Source organism: Pseudorasbora parva, chromosome 7, assembly GCF_024679245.1.
Source record: "Pseudorasbora parva isolate DD20220531a chromosome 7, ASM2467924v1, whole genome shotgun sequence".
In the NCBI taxonomy this organism is placed as follows: domain Eukaryota; kingdom Metazoa; phylum Chordata; class Actinopteri; order Cypriniformes; family Gobionidae; genus Pseudorasbora; species Pseudorasbora parva.
The window spans coordinates 9,683,713-9,706,637 of record NC_090178.1 but is presented as its reverse complement, the minus strand read 5'-3'; the positions used below and the strand labels follow the sequence as shown (position 1 = coordinate 9,706,637).

At 38.8% G+C, this 22,925-nt stretch overlaps 1 protein-coding gene and 1 long non-coding RNA gene across 3 annotated transcripts in view; both read right to left on the bottom strand.

The window, feature by feature from the left end:
- The window catches only part of LOC137083594 (uncharacterized), a 28,681-nt gene extending 6,806 nt beyond the window's left edge, over positions 1 to 21,875 (bottom strand). For both annotated transcript variants that reach the window (XR_010906537.1, XR_010906538.1), the window contains exon 1: positions 21,786 to 21,875. This is a non-coding gene — a long non-coding RNA (uncharacterized lncRNA). The remainder of the gene's footprint in view (positions 1 to 21,785) is intronic.
- LOC137083593 (E3 SUMO-protein ligase ZBED1-like) lies at positions 14,589 to 17,441 on the bottom strand. Its single transcript, XM_067449545.1, has 2 exons — positions 16,346 to 17,441; positions 14,589 to 15,855 (listed from the first exon to the last, which is right to left on the bottom strand). Exons 1-2 carry the CDS (start codon positions 17,342 to 17,344, stop codon positions 14,995 to 14,997), a joined length of 1,860 nt encoding a protein of 619 aa, XP_067305646.1. The 5' UTR covers positions 17,345 to 17,441; the 3' UTR covers positions 14,589 to 14,994.
- Positions 21,876 to 22,925: the final 1,050 nt, after the last annotated feature.

Sequence of the window (22,925 nt, the reverse complement as noted above, 5' to 3'; positions counted from 1 at the left end):
TACATTCACAGTACGTGTTCAGTCTGGCGTGTTTACAGTTCATGCCTTTAGAAGCTTAACTTTCATTGGAATTAATTTGAAAAGTTGAAACTGCTCCGCCGGCCACTCCGTTTACATGAATGCCTGCAGCTGACTGAGCCTGAGTGCTATGAGTGAGATCCCACCCCCATGGATGGGTTGAAAACATGCAGAAATAGCTCCCTCTACTGGCTGTAGTCTTTAGCCTCAGCCCAAAAAATACTCAGATGGTGCAAAATGTGAGGGCTTTTTCAACCAGCACAACAAAAAATGTTTCTGGAACAAATCGCCTACTATAAAGGATTAGTTCACTTTAAAATGAAAATTACCCCATAATTTACTCACCCTCAAGTCATCCTAGGTGTATATGACTTTCTTCTTTCTGATGAACACAACCGGAGTTATATTAATGAATATCCTGACGCTTGAAAGCTTTATAATAATAATAATTCATTACATTTATATAGCGCTTTTTTAGGCACTCAAAGCGCTTTACATAGAAGGGGGAATCTCCTCAACCACCGCCACACTCAAGCGCTGAGCGTTCAGCGTTTTTTACTGATCCCCGAGAGTTTAAGAATGTTCAACTTTGAGTAAAATGCTCATCACTGTCACTTTTCACCCAGTTGTCCAATAAAAGTAGAGGAGGGGCGGGACAAATACAACACAGACCAACCACCACAACGCGTGTACAACGTCAACAGATGACAACAAGCAATAACAACGGAAAAAAAATATTTAAAACAAGAGCCAGAGCAAATACTTCACATTGTATCTGCAATTTTATATAGAATCAATACAGAAACAAACTAACTGTGAAATTAGTAACACTTCCACAGATTTTCCATATCATAAGCAAAGAGTCTTAAAGGTGGGATAAGTGTCATTTCAAAACCGTTTTAGAAAAAGGACTCAGGCCGAGTGGAATAACAAACTTGTAGCCAATCAGCAGGTGTTTGTTTCCTCTTTACATCTATATTACCCATCCGGTCTTAATTGTAATATATGTCGTTAGCTGGACTATCGAGCTTGAATAGCCTACTAACTTTACTGAGTTGTTCATGAGAACTGTTTGTGTTTTGTGATCGCTATAACTCTAATCGTGTCATAATTGTAATATGCTTTAGCTCGACCGCCGGCTCGTGTACTATCTGTTCATGAGAACGGTTTGTGTTTTTGTGATTGCTATAACTCTTATCCGGTCATAATTGTAATATGATTTTAACTGACTGTTGTACTTGTGTACTATCAAGTTGTCCATGAGAACGGCTTGTGTTTTTGTGATGGAAGGGGTGACTTTTTCATTGAATATTCTACCTGGATTAATAACACACAGATTCTGCCGTAGAGACCCTTTTTGGGGGTAGGGGCGTGTTTGTTTTGGTGATTTGAAATGACAACAACGGTTACCAGATATCACTTATCCCACCTTTAACTGAAGAAAAAAAAAAAAAAAAAACACGCTGCCTGCCAAAACACTCTAAAGCGCTCACAGCGAGCGTTTTCAGCAGAGCTCCTAGCGTTTTCAGCTGGCTAAAAATGCTTTGGCGGACACATACATCCACCATTGCATCCATTATGCTTTTTTTGTAAGTTAAACAAGGAAGGCGGTCTGGCAGAAGCTAGATATTTTACTTTACAATGTGTTAAGAATGGATATTTTTCTTACAGACATGCTTCACTTCAGAAGGCCTTTATTAACCCCCCGGAGCTGTGTGGAGTGAGTTTATAATGGATAGATGCACTTTTTTGAGCTTCAAACTCATGAACCCTGTCAGGAACATCAGGATATTTATTAATATAACTATTATATGATAATATAAATAATATAATATAAATAAGTCATATACGCCTAGGATGTCTTGAGGGTGAGTAAACCGTGGGGAAATTTTCATTTTAAAGTGAACTAATCCTTTAATGTTCTATAAACCTTTTCTTTTAAGAGTGAGTCTTTCGTAAAATTTCGTTAAAGTCCTTAATGAAATGATCCTCAGAAAATGCACAAACATAATTTACTATTATCATTGGAATTGATAAACATCATTTTGCTTGACTTTATGCTATCTTTCTTTAAACTAAATGCTGTTCTTCAACATTTAGTTATTGAATGCAGTGACATTCATATATTTTGTCTCTGACTTCAATGCAAAACCATACAAATATTGCAGCAGATTTAACACATCACAGAAACAATAGGCTGAGGACATTGTTAGTCTAAGCCCATGAGATCATAATTAAATCATCCTTTAACAATTTAATACTTATAAAGGTGAATGCTGACATTCTGTGTTTCTGTGGAGAAGACAGTGATAATGCTGCTTACAAAGAGTCATGTGGCTTCTTTAAAAACATTAAGGTTGTTATTATTATTGTTATGAACATGGGGGTGGTTATGATTGTTATAATATTCCCTGTTCATCCCAACCTGTCCTATGATGCAGTGAATAATGTCATCGACGGTACAACCCCCTCAACAATACTGACAGTGTGTCATAGATAGAGATGCTCACTAGAGAGCCTCTCGAATTTCCTCGACATGCTGATAACAGATAGATTCGGCATCAAGAGAGCCACTTTAATGGGCTTTTTAACTCTTGATCTTGAGGCAAAATTAAACATACAGTTTAATTGAATCGCAGGTTCAAATGACACTCATCCCATGATAAATTATTCTCTGTGCTTCTTACTGATTCAGTGTCTTTCTCTCACACAGGAAAGGGTTTTTCAGCCTGCTATGTGATAGTAAATTACACAAATGTAAAAAAAATGAACGGCTGGCTGCTTCAGGGAGATATCGCTGCGCTTTGTGAATATTTCGATTTTGTGATTAGATTAAAACGCATTAAATCCTAGACAGTAGCGTTCAATTGGAAGGAGAAACAAAGATCTTTTCCTTTTAATATATAAAAAAGCCTTGCAAGCCAGTTGATATGGACAAGAATTAGAGAGAGCCGAATGTGTGTTTTCTTCTGGTATCATCACAAATTTCAGTGAAATGATCCCCAGTTACGGGAAATTATCATCCAGCTCGTTCAGTTTACTTTGCCGCCTCATGGATGAAATTTGTTGTCTTGGGATTTACGGAGTGAAACCAGAGAACATTTGACTATTTCCAATTGGCCATATTTCTTCTAGTTGCATAGATAATTTTGCTTAATTTTATTCCTATTCCTATACTCCCGTTCCAGAATTAAATTTTGAAATTCATTTGTTTGTTTGTTCTTGGTATTCAATTCTTTTAAAACAAACATTCCACTTAGGTTGTGCAAGACGCATTTGCATTTACCCTTTGCATTTGAATATATATATATATATATATATATATATATATATATATATATATACATATACATATATATACACACACAGTAGATTTTTATTTATAACACACTTTTCATCGAAGAATCTCAAAGTGCAACAATGAAAAAGGGAAAAAAAAATTTTTTATTATTAATAAGTAAAAATATAGAATAATACAAACAATTAACCAACACATAACAGTTAAAGGCTTTTCTGAACAGAAAAAAGAGCTGATGGTGGAAGTCTCTGCAAGCTCCACAGCACACTGTAGTCCACTCCATGTATTACATTTCTCCCAGCGCTCGAGGCACTGTTGCTACATATTGCCAATTCAGCAGTGTCCTGATGACGTCGTCGAGGCATGACAGCTGAAGACCAGATGATGGGGATCGCTGCAGCACCAGGCGGAACATCCCAACATCACGCTGGACGCTGATGACACTGACCCAGTGCAAACGCCCCCAATCAAACGGCAGTTCAAGCCCGAGGGAGACCACCAGAAAGCAACCGACACCCAGAAGAGAGATCAGCCACAGCAAGCAACATCAAATGTCCTTCAAACCAGAAGCAACCGAAACAATTCAAACAAAAACAGCAGAGAAGTGGTGGAAAACGGCGAACGAAGAACAATGTCTTCTCAGTGGCTGCCAGCAATCAGCAACAGTTCCAATTGTAGCTCTGACTGTTTGACTAGTCACAGTCATAAGAAAATAAAATCTAAATCTAACTGTACAGTAAACATGATTTGTGGGTGGAGAAGCGACGAACAGACAACGCCAGCGATAGATAGATAGATAGATAGATAGATAGATAGATAGATAGATAGATAGATAGATAGATAGATAGATAGATAGATAGATAGATAGATAGATAGATAGATAGATAGATAGATAGATAGACAGACAGACAGACAGACAGACAGACAGACAGACAGACAGACAGACAGACAGACAGACAGACAGACAGACAGACAGACAGACAGACAGACCTAAGTGTAATACAGTATAACTCTTCATTATGTGACAAGTAGCCCTGGTCTCCCCCACAATTCCCTAATTTGTAATGGTCACTAGACAATTTGACTTCATTATGTGACTTTAGCAACAAACACACAGAAGGTGTATTAATAATTCAACTTGAGTTCCAGAAGACTTCTTAACTGCATAAGTGCTCACAGAACTTAACCACAACGGAAGGCACAGGAGCAGCATTCAACGCGCTAGTTTACGTTTCAACTCATTCTGACAAACCCTTCATGCGCACATGAAAGTGAGTCAGCGGAGCCTTTGTGTTTCCTCTCACGGCGGAAGTCGATGCCATTTGAGGCTCTTTGCTGCGAGCTGCAGGATCGAGCCGTGAGGCCCGACAGCTGTAACGATCTCCCGGGACGGTCCAGAGGAGATTGGGCCGCGGTGACACAGCGCTCATTAGCAAGAGTGAAAGGAACCCCTCGCAGATGGCTGTCAGCGTTCAAAACACGCTCGGATACACCAGACATGTCAATTGAGGTTTGAGTTCTTTCTGCTTGATTTTATGACATTGCAATATTCATACTGCGTTTACTTTTTCTTTTCCTCCAACTAGAGAGTAAAGGAAAACAGAAGACGGGAGCACACTGACATCTGAAAATGTGTTTTCTAATGAGCGAACCGTCTACCTAACAAGAGTCTCGGCTTGTCATTCATCAGCACAAATTACCGGCTCTGCATTTGACGTGTTCTCGCCGCTGCGGATGACAGCTTCGTCTGTTCGGCAAACAGAAAAGTGGGAAATGTGGCAGCTCCTGTTTCCTTGGGGCCTCTAAAATCAATTAGTTTGTTTACCTGTCACAGTTCAAACGAAGGCCACGCTACTATAAACCTCATCATTTCCATCACGGCGCAGTCACCTGCTCCTCCAGTGCTTCATAAATAAATGGACATCGGTCCAGATGTAATGTAATAAGAGTGATTCCATCAGCCCAGCCAGATCTCATCAATCTCACAGCGGCTAATTGCTGGGACACCTGGCGTGTTTCTACGCTCAGAGAGACACCGCAGCTCAAACAGATCCTGAAGATCAGATTCAATCTGAACGCACCAGACAGTTTTGCACCGTTAAATGAAACGTAATAAATAAACACAGGAATTTTTAGAGACTAAAACATCAACAACTCAAAACACTGTTGTTCCCATGCCGTATTGCGACAACAATGCCCTTGACAACAATGGGCAACATTTTTCAAATGTTTGTGGGAGTAAATAATAGGCTACTAAAAGTAACATATTACAGTTGTATTTTATACTCAGCCCTGCACATATGTGGACAAAAAATAATAATAATTTGTTCCCTCGTTTTAGTTCAATCGTGGCCATGAATTAAGGATTAATTCTCGTGACATTAATTAGTGCCCTCATTTTAGTAAATTAATTTCATTTTGGGCCCGGATTACACCTGGTATTAAAATGCATTTTGGTCATTCGGATCAGCAGTAGACACGGGAGACATTCGCTTTTTCACCTGGTATTTTGATTTGTCTCTTTTGTCCAATTTCAACCACTTCTGTCCTGATTTCTTTAAAGGGTCTACAGGCAGTAAATGTATGAGCTTTCTCAGATGATTTGATATAATGGGTGAAATAAGCATGTCATATGAATGCGACCGAATACGATGGGAAAACATACAGAGAGCAGAAGCTTTCATTTCTGCTTTGATAGCCAGAATCAGAGACGTATAAAGTACTAGAGACCCAGACTTGAGTAAGTGCTCTATCAAAAAAGTGACTTGAGTAGAAGTTGAAGTCCTCTTTAAGCAAAATACTTAAGCAGAAGTACAAAAGTATTCAACATTTTTTGTACTTAAGTATTGCAAGTAGATTATTTAAAAATGCACTACTCAAGTACTGAAAGTAAAAGTACAAGTATTGTGTTATGTAGTTATTAAAGAAAGTAGTCAAACGTTTGAACATCATATTTCATTACCAAAAAGTTTATTTTGACTAATATTCTAATTTTCTACCATATACAAGTGAATAAAATTAACAGCCGATAACAATAACTTGCTTTGCACGTTTTTACCTCACTCCAGTTTAGGCTAAATAATTTTTTTCGGCAATTTATCTGCACATTGTCATCTAAATAACCTGAAAATACTGTCGTTCATTAAGATTAAATCTTACTAACCACTCTTACTAAAAACAAATATAAGCACACTTATATTCTTATTTCAAGAGGTGTTCTGAGTAAATGATTTGTTTGTTTACAATACAAAACACTTTACAATATGGTTTGATTAGTTAACATTACATTAGTTAATGTATTAGACTAATAACTAACCGTGATCAATACATTTGTTACTGTATTTATTAATCTTTGTTAATTTTAGTTAATAAAAAATACAGCTGTTCATTGTTTGTATATGTTACTTCACAGTGTACATTAACTACATAAACAAATAGAGAGCAATTTGAGAGCAAGACATAGCTCGTGTTGTTAGACAGTGAATGTGTGTGCCGCACGCAAGGCCGAGACGTGCACTCTCTCTCGTGCTGCCTCTCTCATATGCACCCTGACAAGTGCAGAAGTTATTCTATTCTACATCACTCATCGAACAAATAAGGCCGCTTTTGTCGACAAAAAAAAGGCAGAACGGGAGGACGTGCAGTCTTCTTGATTCGCTCGATGTGCCAGCTTCATCAAACCTTACCGTTCTGGCAGCGGTAATGTGGGTTTGGAATGGAATGGTTCGCAACATTTTTATAATTGTAATGAGTAACTATGCGGCACCGAAAAAAAAAAGGATTGGAGTAAAAGTATTAAACTCATCGAAAATATGTACTGAAGTAAAAGTGGAAGTAGGAGAAAAAAAATACTCTAGAAAAGTACAGATACCGCCTTTTAGTACTTAAGTACAGTAGTGAAGTAGTTCTACTTCGTTATTACACATCTTTGGCCAGAAGACCACGCTGAACTCTGTGAGTGTGTGTTAGAGGTCAGGAATGTTGAGAGAACATTGTGCTTGGTATGTTTTTTGTCTTCAAACCAAACTTGGGTTTTCAGCTGAAAAAGTTTAAATCCCCGTTTGGCTAGCACACTTACCATAATGTTTACGCATTAGGTTAGTAGGCAGTTTTTACCTCTGAAAGTGGTTTAAAGTGAAAATTAATGTAGTGTTGTGGTGATCACACTTGACTACAGAAGAAAATACCACTGTGAATGTGAAAAAAAATCTGCAAGCCAAACAGCTCTACTGTACAGTTGTAGAAGGGGAACCCACTCACAATGAGCAATGATGCAATAATATAACATGTTACTTTAAAAACTAACGGAAAAAAAAATCTGCACAACAAATCTGACCATCACTGGCCATCGTTCCCTTCTAAAAGTCTTTCAGGTATTTGGCGAAACTCAGTTTTGATTCTGTAAGCAGTTTTGACTACAATAAAAGATGTCCGTGAAAGTGCAATTGGTGCAGCTCAAGCTGGATTAAAAGTTGGGCTGCAGGACGGTAATAATACTGAAAGCGATATGAAGCAATGTTGCAGCTGACCTACTTGTAAAGCTCTCAACTTTTTCCCCTCTCATTCCACAACTCTAAAAATAACACACTGTCCAATCTCAAGAAATATTTCAGGCATTCCTTTGACCCTCGGCCATCTTATAACAGCACTGACAGCAGAGTTGATTGCTAGTCAGAACTGAATTGAGAATTTATGAATTTGAAAAACTTTAGCAAACTGGATGCAGAATTCAAAAAGAATTCAAACTGGATGGATGGATGGATGGATCTATAAATATAAAACATGAAATCAAAGCCATATATCTAACCAAGTTGTGTTCCAAATTTGAAGTTGATATCACAAAAGATGAGAAAAAAAACGTTGAGATTTTATTTAGGCGCTATACCAAAAATAGCCACCAGGGATCACGCACATTCCTTTTTTTAAAGGTGAACTATGTAGTATTTTTGCAGTAAAATATCCAAAAACCACTAGGCCAGTGTTATATATTTTGTTCAGTTGAGTACCTACAATATCCCAGAAGTTTCCAACTATTTGTAAATTGTGAGAAAATTGCTATTTTAACTAAGGACAGGGACGTTTCAGTATTGCATTTGAGGGAGTCGCCTGTCAATTGCGTCATATCTGCGTTACCCTCGGTTTCGGCTTTTATTTGACAGGAGCGCTTTACTCTTAGAGGTGTGAACAACTGAACGCACGGAGTAACGTCATAACATCGTTTTGAACACACTTAAATGTATCTAATATGATAAACAGAGTTGCATTACCTCAAAATCATAACCGGAAGAGCGGATCTGTGCAGGCGCCCGGCAAATGAGTCCCGTCCCGTCATAATAAAAGTCCCGGTATTCGCGAGGCGGGTATTTGTTTAACAATCGCTCCAGCAGCTGTGCTCAGGGCCAGAAAAATCGGTCCTGCTCTGCTTTAGACTACAGTAACGTTAATAACCGCATGCATGAACGTGATTTCTGCCCGAGTCCTATTTTCCACCGGCTGTGATGAGAAGACCACATCTCCCAAGATGCTGCGCTCACACTTTGCGTCATCAAACTACGCATTTGTTTTGCATAGGCGCCCTCCAGTGGACGAAAGCTGCATAGTGCACCTTTAATCCATTCTCCTGTACCAAATTAATTTACTTGATCAATTAGTTAATAGGCATGTGCCCCAACGAGTAAAGTCATAACATAATGACACCGTTATAAATCATTAGCTAATGATTCATTAAAGCAGACAACTGGAAGTTGAAATGCATGGCTTTGAGCTGTGGTAATTAACACATTAATTTAAAATATTAGTTAGTATAATATATTATTAAGGAATTAATACATTATGACATATTTAACTAACAAATTAATGATTACTTAATCTATTAATAATGTAGAATCTTCATTAGTTGCTGATGCGAATGAGTATTGGCATTTGTCAAAATGAGTCGAAAAATATCAGCATATTAGATGTCAGCAAAAATCCAATATTGTCCATATATTATATGACTATTACTAGAATATGTGATAGGAAAAAGGGCAATAAAAAAGAGAGCCAACGGTTATGATTAAGGGGTAACTAAAATAAATGTATATCTCAGCTGAGAAACTAAATCTTCATATTCTACAGTGCATACTGTATCAGTGATATACATGCATTTGTCAAAATAATGATGTGGGTATTTCATTGAATTGCAACACATAATAATCTTCTTCCTGTCATTTCAATTCAAATTCAAATTCTACATCCTTGAACTGAAAGAAATCTAATTCTATTTTTATTTAGTCCTGATTGATAGGCGTCTTTAAGATCTTTTACTTTCATATATGCCAGAACACATGCAATGAAGATACATTAATTATGCTGCAACTCTCAAAAAAAAGCTATGCTATAAATTAATGCATAGATAAATTAAAACTGAACTGACCTGATTCTGTAATATGCATGATAAATTATTTACAATCCAGGATGTGTATAGTGTGATTTCTATTGTTGCAGTTTTAGTTGCTTTCTTCTCAACTCAATCCAAGTTGTTTACAAACTGCAGAACAAAGGAAATGCAGAAAGCAGTCCTATTTTCTCGTTTCCCGATCAAACAAAGGAACTCATTTGTGTATGAGGTTTTGCTTTGTAAATAGTTTGTCAAGATGGTCACTGAGCCATAAACCTTTGATTCTGAATGTGTTCTGGGTCTGGGATCCAATACTAGCAGTTTCATTTGGCTTCTTTGGAGTGATATGTCCACTTCTCTAGCAGTAAGCGTATGCCTCTTTGAGATGAGACTGAATTAGAACCTAACACATTCAACCCTCTAATTGTATATCTTTGTGGGGGTCCATTAGCCCAAATCAAAGTGGATGCAGACACACAGTTAAACAATACCACAGCTAGCTGTGTCTCACAAAAGACAACCAAAATCCGATGCGTACTGTGCTTTAGAGCATGCAAACCAACTCATTAAAAGATGAAGCCGACAGCATCCTCCCAAGCAATTTGGCATTATGCAAGTGAAATTAAGAGTGTAAAACAAGCCACTGGAAGAAGCTGTAAGCTGGAGTCCTCAGAGCACTGTTCCTTTCACATGTTATGCTGGCTACAGACTGTACGATTATAGCAATCCTATAAGATCATTATAAGTCACACTGTACATGGATCTAAAAAACTTGGCTATGTCATGCATGTAGACTGAACGATGATGACACCTATTGAATCATTCACTCTAAAAAATAATGTGTTGGCTCAACAACAACAAAAAACGCAACATTTTACATACATTTTTTTTTTTGGTTGCAGTGAATTACGTCCAACCAACAAGCTACAATGATAACTTAATTTGTAGCACAAACACACATTTTTAAGTTGATTACTCTAAAAATAAAAAATAAATCACTCCAACAATAAGAGTGGTAGCCCTGGATCCAATTAATCTTATCCATTTCAGTTCAAATAGCTATGACATATTTCAGTTCAACAGCTAGCACATGCTAAACTAACTTATTTAACATTTACATTTAATGAAAAGAAAGATATTACTTGTCACTGGCTTTGTTGCTTATACAGTCAATGTATTGCTTACCTTCATGAATCTACTCTTCAGCAGAATGGTAACCACCAAAACTTCCAGAAACACTTGTCAAACATAACAGCATTAAACACTAACAGGTCTTTCCCTTCACATAAAAACCCTAATAAATGAACACTTAATTTCAACATTTATTTCCCTTATCCAGTTCTATGCAAAGCATGCTGGGAACTAGAAATCCACTGTCTAATTTAACGTTATCTTATTTAATTTAAATTAAAATTTTTAAGTTATCAAGACAATTTCATTAAGTTCCTACAACCTAATATAAAAAAGCCAGATATCAATTTAAACAACAGACAATATTAAAGGTGCTGTATGTAGGAATGACAGCTAGTGGTTGAAATGGGTACTGCAGTCCAAATAAATAAAAAATGGTTTGCCCCGGCCGCTCCTCTTCAGACTCAACGAAGCTCATGCAGGTTGCTAGTTTAAGGACACGCAACAGGAACGAGCATGATGAGTTGATTTATCCGAATTTTAATGCGTCCGTTCATAGACATTTTAAATGGATTCAGAGGCTTTTAGGTTAGGTAAAATCTGCAATCGCTGACAAAGTTTGTTTGCTGGCTTCCATGGCAACTATATGCAGTGTTTTCCGCCAACTGGAAACCTGTGGTGGCAAAATACTATTGGGTAAATTGGCAACGTTTTTGAAATTGGCAAAGACCAAAACAAAAACAGACAATCTGACACAAAACGCACATTTAAAATTAAATGGCTGTAGCATTGTTTTTCTGAGAAATAAGTATGTGAACTCAGCATGTTTCCTAAGTATCTGCAAATATATGATGCTATTTTTATGCTTTAGTGTTTGTAAGGGGTGACCCCGAAAAGTCGAAGATTCGATGCATCGATATGCGGAGCCTGATTCGACCACCGATCTCACGGTCGAATGCTGGGTCTTGTTTGTTTTCTGAGAATCTGCTGAACCTACTGGTAACTTGTTTGCCACGTAGCAATAAAAAAATATACGAAAAACCTTGATTATTCTGGTTAGTCACATTGTACTGCTATTATTTTGAACAATACTGTATTTCTTGAGATAAGGAAAAAAATATTAAACAGGGAAAGCTCTGTGGATATGGCCTAAGGTGTTGGTGACACGTTGTATTATTGGTTATATTTGATTATTAAATAAGTAATTTAAATAAATGATCAATCACGATTTTACAATCCTAGTAGCCCTTTGTTTAGATTAAGAACCCTTCTCATTCATTTAGTGAGGAACATGGCATTTTGAGCAGCATTTGCCTTTTGCACACCCTGTCATGCTGTTGACTATATGCCACTGCAGTAGACGCATATTGCAGAATTAAGGCTAACGATTAATTATTTAATTGATTATTAATTTAAACGACAATCAGTCAGGGGAATTTGTATAAATTGATATCCCTAGTAAAAATGAAGTTTTAGAACCATGTTACGTTGATCAATATGCCATTTTATTGGCTAGACAGAAGACATAGGGCGTAGCAACAAACAAAAATACGATCATATACATTTTTTGACACTATCAGAAAATTAATTGCAGACGCTATTCGGTCGCAAGACCATGACAACGGCTATTTTTGAACTTCTCTCGCTGTACGACACAGGACCACTGCTTAGTAGCCACGACCACAGAAATCGGCACGATTAGTCATCTATCATCTGGGAATTCAACATCTTGTATTGTCTACCAGGCATTAATCCTTAAAGCAACCATGTTGATTTAAGGATCTTAGCAACTCTTGGTTGATGATCAGCAAAACCTCAAAAATCAGGGAAAAGTTTTTTCTATTTATCAAAGAATCCTGAAAAAGTATCACATATTCAAAAAAAAAAAAATATTAGCAACACAACAGTTATTAATGTAAACTTTACAACCCCATTCACAGACGGCTGGTGCAATCCTACCCTGATGAATAAAGTGGGATGGATATTTCTGGTATTTGCTCCATTAGGTGTGACAGACATGTCCCTGTCATATGGCTCCACAGTGCCTTGAGTTCATGTCAGGATACTGATTGTGCTCTTGTTGTTACAGTAAAACCCCGCAGGCTGCCGGCCTGCACCTCTCACGCTGCTTTACCGTGTCCCAATACAGAAACAGCGCTGCACATTGGTTAATATTACAGTTATGTCAAATCTCCTCATTACTGCCCCAAAGTTTCTGTATAGCATTTTACTGAATCCTCACTGCACGCTCTCCCTGGTGAGTGTCAGACGCACACACCTCCATCGTTAAAGAGGGTGATGGTGATGGCGGATGACAGCAGCCTCTGTGCATCTCCAGCCGCAGCTGCCCATCATTTTGAGTGGCAGCTGAGAAGAGGACAAAAAATAAAACTCCTCCCAAAGGTCTGGCAGCTGCATGCGCACCTGCAATCTCAAGACAGAGGCCTGTACCTACAGAAGCAATTGTTCACTTTAAAGTGGGCCAAACAAAGCACCACATATATACAGATATGATGTATAGATGTTATCCTTAATCTAAAATATTCAGCTTTACAACATAACTCCTCCTACATTGTTTGTGCTTCAGAGAATGACAACTTAAACACTGCATCCAGTTAAAGAAAAGTGATTTGAAGTATTTTTTTTTTTTTGTTTGTTTTTTTGCTGAGATGATGATAAATGTGGCAGAGAACTGACAGAAATCCCACCTACATTGAAGGAAGCCATATTTATAGATTTCCTGGTGGGATTCTTTGATGTGTCAAAAAGCAACAACCACGCCAAAAAAATGCTGTTTCATGCATACTGAGCTTTTTACACTGTTAAAGACTTGGATTCCCATCCTAAACATAGACAAAGTTTCAGAAACTAATGTTGGACGTTTGATGGAGTATTTCTGTGTTAAAAATACTCCTTCCGGTTTCTCACAAGTTTCGGAGAGTTTTGGGTTGGCTTGACGTTAATAGACAGAAAGGTCCTTGTATGGGCCGTACGGGCTCTTCTCCCGGTAGGGTGCACGCGTGACTAGAGCGAGAGAGGAAATGCACGGCCATAAACACTCTCTCAAGCTGCAGATCCAGTCGTCCGTGAACACTTATGTCGGTTATAGTCCGCGCTAGGGGTGTCCATGGTTAACCGATTGACCGATTAACCGTTAAAAATTGCGTAACCGAGTGAAACATTTTGCTCGGTTAAGTGGCGTCAATGACGTGCCTTGAATTTAGTTGTAATATATGTTTGCACCCCTATAGACCGCCAGAGCGCTCCCAGACATTTGTAGTATCCATAGGGTTAGGGTAGTATCCACAAGAAGAAGTCATGACCAGCTTTCTAAGTGGGCAAAGAAAGCGTGGGAGCACTTTAAAAATGAGAGTGACGGGGCGAAATGGCGAAATGCGCACTGGACTAAAAGTCGCATTAGGGCAGAAGCAGAGCGTGAGCCGCGCACGCTGTGCATAACGGATCAGAAGAAAGAAAGTTTGAAGTGAGAAACTTGTGAATGACTAGAGAAAAGCAGACGTTACTTTAACTGTAATGAAGAAAACACAAAAGCTGATCGCGGACTGAAAGCAAGATGGCCAGAGCTGAAGGGACGAGTCCACAGATGCTTGAACTCTCTGCCGGGAGAGGCTCATAAGCCGCGCGAGTCAAACGCTGAGACTGTGTGAATCATTCTCGGCTGCATATTTTACTAACGTTACATGCTCTAATCGTGCAGGCGCCCTCGCGGCCACTCGCATTTAGGGCTGTCGCGGTTAGGAAATTTACCTCGCGGTTATTATGGGTGGCTCAATAGCGCGGTATGCGGTTTTACCGCCGTTTATTTATTTATTTATTATTTTTTTAGAAACCTAATTTATCCTGATTTTATTGCATAAAAAGCTCTGTTGTTGAGTTATTATGTAGCATAAATTGTTGCTTTTTAACTGACAAAGAGACACGTTTTAAAACAGTTTTTTTATTGTTAAATGCAAAACAGCAACAAGAACATGCCTTTTTCCATTTAAAAAAAAAAAAGAAATCAAATAATTTTAACGTATCACATGAAAAGAAGAAAATGCATGTTCCATTTTGAAAAACGAAAGAATTAAAACAACGTGTGATAACAAAACCATGTGAAAATACAGAGAACAAACGAAAATATTACTCAAGCGTAAACGAAAGTGATTTAGACCTGGATCATGTCTTTGTTTCGCGCTAAGAAAACTAACATATTGACTTTATGCGGTTTCAGGGAGGATCGCATGGGGGTAACGATATTCCCCGCGGCACTGAAAACTCTTTCTGACGGTGTGCTCGTTGCACAAATACACATATATTTGCGCGCGACTTTGGACAGTAGCGGGAATCTATACTGATTATCGCGCCACCAGGACAGTGGATTTGCGTTGGCGTCGATGCACTCCTCATGCAGATAGCGGCTGAGCTCGTTATCTGCTCGCGCTCTCTTTGGTATGGGCGCTGACGCGGAGGTTGTCCGTGACTTCAGTAAGTCTCCAAGAGTCTTTTTCTTTGCTGCAGGTGGCACCTCCACTTGCCCTTCGTCTCCAACCACTGACGCACTTGCAGAGGTCTCTTCGTCCTCCACCATCTCTTCGATGATAGCGGATTTTGTCTCCGTGTCATTGATATAATCGTCCCTATATCGAGGATCTAAAAAACTGGCCTTTGCCAAAAGTTTTTTTAAGGCAGCTGGTTCATACTTCCCCTGTAGAACACTACACATTTTGTGCTTTATGTCCGATGTTAAGGTCGTATCCTCGCTTGATGGTTTAAGCACATCTTCTGTCAGGAGTTTCAGGACGGGTTTGACAGAAGACACTGTAACGTAGCTTTCGCCAGACAGCAGATCCGTAAACTCAGCCGCGGGTTTAAGAGCTGCATTCACGGACTCAAGGACAGCGATGTCCTGCCAGCTTGGATTTAGATGGTGGTGTCTCCGGTCATCCAGAACTCTTCTGATAGCCGGGATTTGCTCCAAAACTCTTTCCACCATTTTCTGTTTGGTGCCCCATCTCGTAGCGCAGTCCTGAACAAAGTTGAATAGAAAGGAACGTTGAATAGCCTAGAAATTAGCCAATGGCAACGATCTACTAGCCTATAATTAGCTTACCAAAATAAATTATATGGCTACATTTTAAATTAGGCTATTTATTCGTTTCAATATATATATATTTTACTAAACAAAAAATACATTTAAATTATCCTGACTGCAAAAGAATGCATGTTCTTTAAATATGCACAGACTGATATGGACGTTAAATTGGAGCTGCAATTAGCCTAATTTATATAGGCTATATCTGACCTTTTAATGTAATTTTCGTTTTTTTATTTTGTAAAACATTTATTTTAAACGAAAAAAAAAATAAAAATAATCCAGCAACAGAAGTAGCCTATTTGACAATAGGCTATAGATATTGTTTATTTTTTATAATTTAATTCATATAGCCTAATTACATTTGTATTTTTTGCCTGACATAATCAATAAGTTAGCATTTAGATTACATTTTATAACTTACCAGTATGAGGCCATGCTGAGGAATTTGAAGTTCCGCTTGAGCTTTCGCTAGATCTCTTCTCTTCAACCAGCTCTGAGAAAATGTACTGACCAATGTGTGACACAGGCCCATTGCTCGGGCTGTGCGGTCCTTGACGCTTGCCATTGCATTTGTAACTGCCAAATGTAAATTGTGACCAAAGCAGTTCAGCCATGGCCAGTTCAACTTTTTGACTGCTGCAACGATGTTGGCCCCGTTGTCTGTAGTGATACAGGCCAGTTTCTTCTCATCCAGGGACCACTCTTCAAATGCGTGCCGAAGAGCATCGGAAATATTGTCGGATGTGTGGTTTTCGGGCATAAACACCGTTTCGAGGCAGCGTGATTTCAGAGTCCATTCCTTGCTGAGATAATGAACCGTTAGACTCATATAAGGAGTCATATTGACACTTGACCACATATCGGTTGTGGCAGAAAAGTAGTCGACATTCATAAGCTCGCTTTTGATCGATGTCTTTACCGTGCTGTACATTTTCGGCACAGCAGTTTCTGAAAAGTATGTTTTGCCCGGCAACTCGTATTGCTTGTCAAATTGTTGAAGCATTGATTTGAATGCTGGTTTCTCCACCGTGTTGAACGGAACCATCTCCTGAACTAGATATTGCGTAACAGCGGCTGTAAGGCATCTATGCCTGTTACTTTCACGGCTGTATTTTACAGATTTTGCAAAGGCTTCAGCTACTCCTAACTGTCGGCTGGTACCGGCCTCAGCTGTTCTTTTTGAAGTTGCGCCGCGACCTGATGCTTGAGGGGGCAGCTGCGCTTCAACGGCTGGATGACAGTTGGCGAGATGACGCCTCAAATTAGATGTATTGCCGCGTGTCACAGGAACCTTTTTGCTGCAAATTTTGCATATCGGCTCATCTAAATTCGCTGGCTCGCCTTTTTCATTGGGTTGAAAGCCGAAATGTTCCCAAACTAGCGACGTGGAGTTAGGTTTTGGGACGAGAGCGTCTGCCATCGTTTCAAAATAAACGAAACACCGGATACAAACAGTTCGCGGGAAAATGACAGTAGTAGCTAACACTCTTGTATCATTATTAATTTATTTAACATCAAATGTACATGATGAATTGTAAAACAAGGCCACAAAAAAAAAAAAAAAAAAAAAAAAAAAACACTGAACACTGCGGTTGCCACGGTTTCTGCGGTTGCTTTCCTTCCTCTGCGGTTGGCTTGTCAATAGCGCGGTTTTACAATATTGCGGTTACCGCGACAGCCCTACTCGCATTGCTCGTGAACTGGAGCGCATCTCATCCTAATTTTAACAAAACTCAGCGTACGCCTCGCAGACATGAAATAGATCTTAAGAAACTTGAAATGTCTTTTAACAATTTAAAACGAAAATAAATAGGCTACTCTCTGATTGTGTAATCCATGATGTGCATTTCTCTCTATAGGCGCGTTCACTACGGAGATGGTGGTCGTCAAATTAATAAGCTAAAAATAACCCTGACGCACACTATGGTTAACCGAGTATTAACCGCTAAGGGCCTCGGTTAACGGTTAATGAAAAACTTGAAAACGTGCAGCCCTAGTCCGCGCCGCGCTCCACTTCATTCCTCCACTTTGACATAAGGCGACTTCAACGCTTCAGCACAGCATTCCGGGAAGGCAGTGCTGCATTTGAACCGATTTGAACGCAGAAATGACGGGAAGCTTCACAACATCGCTTCAGTCGCATCGCAAAAGTGGATCTCCAGACTCCAAGAAGTGTGTTTTTGACGGAGCGGTCCCAGCGATAAAGGTTCGGTCCTGCTTTGGAAGCAGCCGGTGAGTAAAACTGCTTAATGTCTGTGCTGTTGCTTATCGTCGCGTGAGTAAACATCAGTAAACGACACGATCGCGTGCTTCGTCATTCAAATGCGGACTCCATTGTTGTTCTATGTATAACGTTACACTAGTCTGACGTGCAAAACCGTTTTGCTTGCTACTGCTAAGGTTTAGTCGCATACAATAGTCCATAAATCGAATCATGTCCTCATAAACTGCGAGTAAACACACAAATGTTGACAGGCCACTAAATACAGTACATACCACAGAGACGGACGTCCTGCTGTTGCTGTTTCTCCTGTTCAATTTATTTCAGCCTCTGAATGATTCTGGATCATATCTATTAGCTGAGATCGATAGCAAGGGTTTCTCCACACTTGAGGACGTCAACGCTTTGCGCAGTCGTCATTCTTTAGCTCCGCCCACACAATACGCCTCCAGGTGCTCGTTTTTTTCCGGAAAGACTCGGTACAGCCCATATTTCTTTTATAAATATAATAAAACTAAAGACTTTTCGGAGATATGAAGGATGCAATACTACTCTATAGGTACTCAAGATTGACATGAGATTGACTGAAACTGAGCGTTTCACCCCTCCTTTAATTACCGGCCCAAATTAACTGATTTTCCTAAATAAAATGTGAAGAGTACTTGTCATTCCAAACAAAAATTGCATAGCAACGCCCTGGCAAACACTCACAAAACTAGCACAATAACAGTGACATTTTGCACAAGCAGGCAATCACCACTACATTTTCTTGAAAAAATGAGTTGGGCCAGTAAGCAACCATCTAGAAATTAGAAACCATCCAGAACGCCCTAGAACCTGTATAAAACATGTTAAAAATGAAAACATTATCAACTACATGGCAACACCCTGGCAACCACTCACAGCACCCTAGCATAACGGTTGGGATGTTTTGCACAGGCAATAATTACTCCCATTTTGTTGAGAAACAAGGAAAAATGTTGATTAATCCAAGTAATCCTCTTGCAACTGCATAGCAACATACTAAAATTCTTCAGAACACCTTATCAACTCCATAGCAATGCTCCACCTCTGACAATTGCCTTTAGCACATTTGGTTAAAATGACTGACTTTAGCCAGTAAGAAACCACCTAACAATGCTTTAAGCCGGGCTCAGACTATAGGAGTTTCAGGCTGATTTTCACCCCTCCCGACATTTGGAGAGAAAATAAAATTGGGCATTGGTCATGGTCAGTTATGATGTTTGGCCCAGATCATCTGGTTAAGTGAGGCGTTTACAGATCAAATCTTAAACTCCCAAACTACTTGCACTGCTTGATAGATAGAATTTTAAATCGGGATGATTACGACTATGATCAGTACTTACTACAAAACCCAATGAAAGACAAGTCTACTTTTTTTGGGGGGGGGGGGGGGGGGGGGTTGTTTAAATGTTCAAATTCCAAAGTTGTGCATTATTTTGTCAGGTTTTTTTACAATTTAACCAAGCTGTGGAATTTTAACATGTCTGTTTTTAAATGTTTAAAAAGTAATTTTAATTCATACAAATTATATGTATGTTTCAACTGCATGGTGGAATTGGCAGACGTTCCCTTGAGCATCAAGCGCCGTGATAGAGTAAAAGCATTTTCAAGTATAAATATGCAGCTATAATTCATGTAGGTGATTTTAAATATATATTTTATGTAGACATACAATGGTTACACACTTTAAACTGATCGTAGTGTTTACATCTTTTTAAGACTGGCCAATCTATAGAACAATGGCAAGGAAAACTAACTTTACCACACTCCAAGAGCCTGGTGGTCAGGAGCATTTCCGTTGTGTTGTAGCGATTTTGCTGTGTTGTGGCTCATTTTTCGTTGTGTTGTGGCAATTTTGTTCTGTTGTGGCTTGTTTCCTTTGTGTTGTTGCTATTCCGTTGTGTTGTGGCTTGTTTCGGTAGTGTTATGGCTTGTTTCCGTAGTGTTGTGGCTTGTTTTCGTAGTGTTGTGGCGATTTCGTTGTGTTGTGGTTTATTAATTTAGTACGGCTGCTCTCTTGGGCCACTGTAAATAAGTATTGATAAGCATGTTGCTGCAACACAAAATTAATTTTGTTGGCATCCGCTTCCCTGTGAGATCATGTGAGGTGCTAAATCTTGTAGTGTAATGCACCACAATTTTCAGTTAAAAATTTTAAAACCCATAGTTAAAACCTGGCTTTAGCAGCATCCCTGAACACTCACAACCGCATAGCAAAACCGCAAAGGACAACAAGATAATTGGGCAGATTAAAGGCCCAATATCTTCTTCAAACAATCCTATGTAAAATCAAGATTAAGTCTAAACGTTACTGGCATTCATCAGCGGCAGCTGTCACAGATTCTAGGCAACAAGAACAATCCTCCGTAGGCTATACAATCACATTTAACAATGCTCGTTCCGAATTTCGTGTCCTTCGAAGCAGCCTCTGAATTTGGATGCATCTAATCTGATATTGTGTGGCGCTATCTTATATCGCCCTGTTTGTAGTGTCTTACATTTAGAAAATCTGATAACATTTGAAAAATCTTTTAGTGTGGGCCAGCCTTCATCAGCATAACCTCGTAGCAAACATCTGAAAAACCCCAGTGTTTTTATTAATGTTATTAAACTAAAAATATTAACAATCATTTTTGTTCACTGAAATAAGGCTGAAAGCTATTCAAAATATTATTGAACACTAGAATTTCACATAAATAATACTGCCTCACAACATAGCATTATTCCACTGAGTTTTGCACAGACAACCACCATTTACATTTTGCATTCTTATTAAAATTAAAGTTTGCCAAATACAACACTGCACTAAGTTTAACTACAAAGAGCCTATATGGGCATTGAGGAAAGTATATGAAGCGTCTGTGCTCTCTGGATTATAAAGATAAAGGGAAGAACAATTTCTATACTTTGTCTTTATGTACCTATAATGCTGTTTTACACAGTCCCCCACTAAAACAATCAATTTAACTGTATCTATTCACCATGGCCGATAAGCAGCCATCAATCACAATGAACGTCCTTTGATGCTGGCATAAATGAAATATCGCACTAATTGAATCACGCGGTTATGACATGCTAGTTTGTTTTCCTTTACACGTCTGCAGACTTCAGCACACACACACTAAAGTACACTACAATGTCACATTTACACTTCACAGCACACATTTATTCTGTTTATCACGTGCAGAGAGAGTTTGTATGATCTTTCTACGTCTTTAAATGAAACAATTTAGTAATTGTGCATAAGGTCAAATGCCACCCCGGCTATACTCACGCTGGAGAAAAATTGAATTTCAAGGGTGTTTTCTTTAATTTCCATTCCTATCCCTCGGCCTTTAAGACACTGGAGTATCTGTTCTTCTCGCATTGAAAAAAAGAGCCCGTTATCAAAGCATTAAGATACGATTAGACTGACATTTTCTTAAGAAAACCAAAAGAGTGAGTGAGAGAGAGACCAAGTAGGAGAGCACGAGCTGCGAGACAGTCGACAGAACTCCATACTGCAGATCTTATCGGTCGCTAGCATACATAGTGATCTTTGAAGCAGCTTATTACAGAGTACACTAAGAAGACAAGTGGGTCGGTGTACAGATCAGAGGAGAGCGCGTGAACGCACCTGCTAGATTTCGCTATCGTTGGGAGGGTGTCAGTCAGCGTTGAGGCCTGCCAGCCGAGCCGTTTTAATATCAGACCGCTCTTGTCTTTCAGCATCCGGGGGGACTAGTTTAAATTCGTAGAAGAAGATTTTGTGATTACGATCGTGCAAAGCAAAGAAGGAATCTGTGACATTGATGGTATATAAGTGAATGTGAATTTGAAGTGCATTCTTTCAAGACAGTTCGAGGGGAGCAGGTGCATCAGACGTATGAGCCTTATTGCACATCGAAGAAAGAATTTTTTTTTTTTTTTCATCCAAGTTAGCGATTGAAGCCTGGCTGATGGACTCAAATCATGCGTGTAAATCCAATCCTGAGTAAAATGTCATTTGAGACCTTCTGTTAGTTATGATGACCTGCTATGATATGAAAGCAAGCAGTTTTATCATCATTCAGACCTTAAATGGACAGTTCACCCAAAAAAGGAAAATTCTGCCATCAATTACTCATGTTGCTCCAAACCCATAAGATTTCATAAGGTTCATCTTTGGAACCAGTGTTGTAATTTTGTTTTAAAAAGTGGGTGGGACAGGAATGGGGGTGGGGAATTGATTTCAGGACATTGTAATTAAAACATTTTCTGGAAATTGTTATTGTACATATTGTAATAAATTCATAGATTTACATGGAATGCTTGAGTATACTTTAATGGTCTGGTGGTAGTAATGGTCTAATAATTTAAACTAAATGTGTTCATTGGAGCAGGGACATGTTTGTGTGCATTTTGTTTTGTGATTTCACCAGAAAAAATAGAGTCTCCACAACGGCTTAAGCGATAGATTGAAGCGCTTGTCTGTGGGAAGACTGTACACGAACGCAGAGAGAACTTATAACAATGAGGATGTTTCTTTCTATTACGTACATTCGTGCTGCGAGATGTTTCAAAAAGCGGAGTGGACAACATAGACCCTGTCCCACCTGCAAATTACTCTTGTTTTTTTTATAAAATCTGAGATTTCTGTCGCTCCACTAAAAGTCTATTCAGCCAAATCTCTGACAAAACGTGCTTGATACTTGACCTTCCGTTTTCTCGTTCACAGATCAAAGTTTATTTGTGAATAAAAGCCCAAATTCAATTGGTTTATTGGTTCATATATTAT